At 68.2% G+C, this 1460-nt stretch overlaps 1 protein-coding gene across 1 annotated transcript in view; it reads right to left on the bottom strand.

Annotated features, from left to right (window-relative positions):
• Nucleotides 1-941, bottom strand: part of ABCA7 (ATP binding cassette subfamily A member 7) — a 16822-nt gene extending 15881 nt beyond the window's left edge. Inside the window, exons 1-4 of the mRNA XM_014958565.1 lie at nucleotides 832-941; nucleotides 619-712; nucleotides 264-405; nucleotides 54-181 (exon numbers count right to left, since the gene is read on the bottom strand). Coding sequence (XP_014814051.1) covers nucleotides 54-181; nucleotides 264-405; nucleotides 619-712; nucleotides 832-897 — 430 coding nt within the window. The 5' untranslated portion in view covers nucleotides 898-941. The remainder of the gene's footprint in view (nucleotides 1-53; nucleotides 182-263; nucleotides 406-618; nucleotides 713-831) is intronic.
• Nucleotides 942-1460: the final 519 nt, after the last annotated feature.

Here is a 1460-nt window from a genome sequence, read left to right as displayed (position 1 = left end):
GCTCAGCCAGGGGCGGTCTCGCTCCCCCAGCACCCCCCATCCCCGGTGCTCACCCCTCTGCTGAGCCCCGTTCCCCTGGAGCCTGCGCAGGACCGGCAGGAGTCGTGAGAAGCTGCGCAGGAGCCGCTGCCCGTCGGTGCGGAGCAGGACCTGCCGGGCTTCGCTCAGGAGGCGGGAGAGGCTGCGGGGGCACGGGGTGGGTGGTGAGACCCCAGCCCCACTGCCCAGGCAGGCCCCGCCGCCCCCCGCCCTCCGCCGCTCACATGGAGCCCTCGAAGTTGCCCACCACGCCGGGGGCCTCTCCCGCCGTGGGGGGCCGAAAGCAGGGGTTGTTCATGTTGCAGATGATGCCCTGGAGCCAGGGCAGGGTCCCCGCCGAGGGCAGCGCCTTGTTGGGGAAGTGACCTGTGGGAGAGGGACAGAAGGGCCCAGGGGTGGGGGGTAACACAGGACCCCCAGGGCCACACACACCCCCAAGCGGGGGAGATGCCAGTGACCCCCCAGCTCATCTCCACCTCCCACGTTTGTCTTCTTTGGTGCCACCCAGGGCCATCCCCCAATGCTCCTGCACAAGGGGGGGTCCCAAGGGGGTCACCCCAGAGGGCACAGGACACTCACACTCGTGCTGCTGGAAGGGCGGGTGGGACTGTCGCACCGAGATCAAGATGAAGAAGAGGAAGAGGGGCCAGAGGATCTCGATGGCCAGCTGGATCTGGGGGAGACCCATGATCAGGGGAGGGTCATGGTCCCCACTGGCACCCCGGGCTCTGCCTGCCCCCACACCAGGACCCAGCGGCTCCGGGCACCCCCCCGCCCCGGGGACCTGCTCACCCGCTGCCGCCGGCGGTAGGTGAAGTTCTTCCAGAGCAGCAGCCCCAGCTGGGTGCCCACGGCCATGGCGGGGGGCTGGGGGGCACCTGCCCCACACCCCGCTCGGCTCCGGCTGCAGGAGAGAGCGGGGGGGTCAGAGCTGAGCTGTGGGTCCCGTTTCCCTCTGGCTCGGGGCTCGTCCCAGCTGGGGGGGGGGGGCAGGAGGAAGTGGGGATGCAGGACAGAGACGGGGCTGGAGTGGAGAGGGAACTAGTTAAGATGCAAGGCAGTAAGGAAGGTGGAAAGCCCACCCCCAAGCTCTATTTTTGTCTTCCCTAACTTGGTGGCTTTTCCATTGCATTCACAAGATACATCTGAGCAGACAGGCTCAAGGTGGGGGGGGGGGGGGGGGGGGGGCAGGAGCCGGCCCCACATTCCTGCAGCAAAGCTCCTTTCCGGAGCAAAGCCCTCAAATCGCATTCTTTTCTAAACCAAAAGCAGCAAAGTAGGGCACAAGCTCTGCCGGTCCCTCCGGGTCAGCGTTGCGTGGGGAGCCACGAACGGGCTTCACCCACCCCGCCAAGCACGGGGAGCAGCCGGTGTCCCCCCCCCCCGAAAACCTCGGCTACGGGGGGGGGTCCGCGCCCCGG

Source organism: Calidris pugnax, unplaced genomic scaffold, assembly GCF_001431845.1.
Source record: "Calidris pugnax isolate Ruff unplaced genomic scaffold, ASM143184v1 scaffold425, whole genome shotgun sequence".
In the NCBI taxonomy this organism is placed as follows: Eukaryota; Metazoa; Chordata; class Aves; order Charadriiformes; family Scolopacidae; genus Calidris; species Calidris pugnax.
Note: the sequence above shows the minus strand (reverse complement) of the source record. Positions and strands in the feature narration are given on the sequence as shown.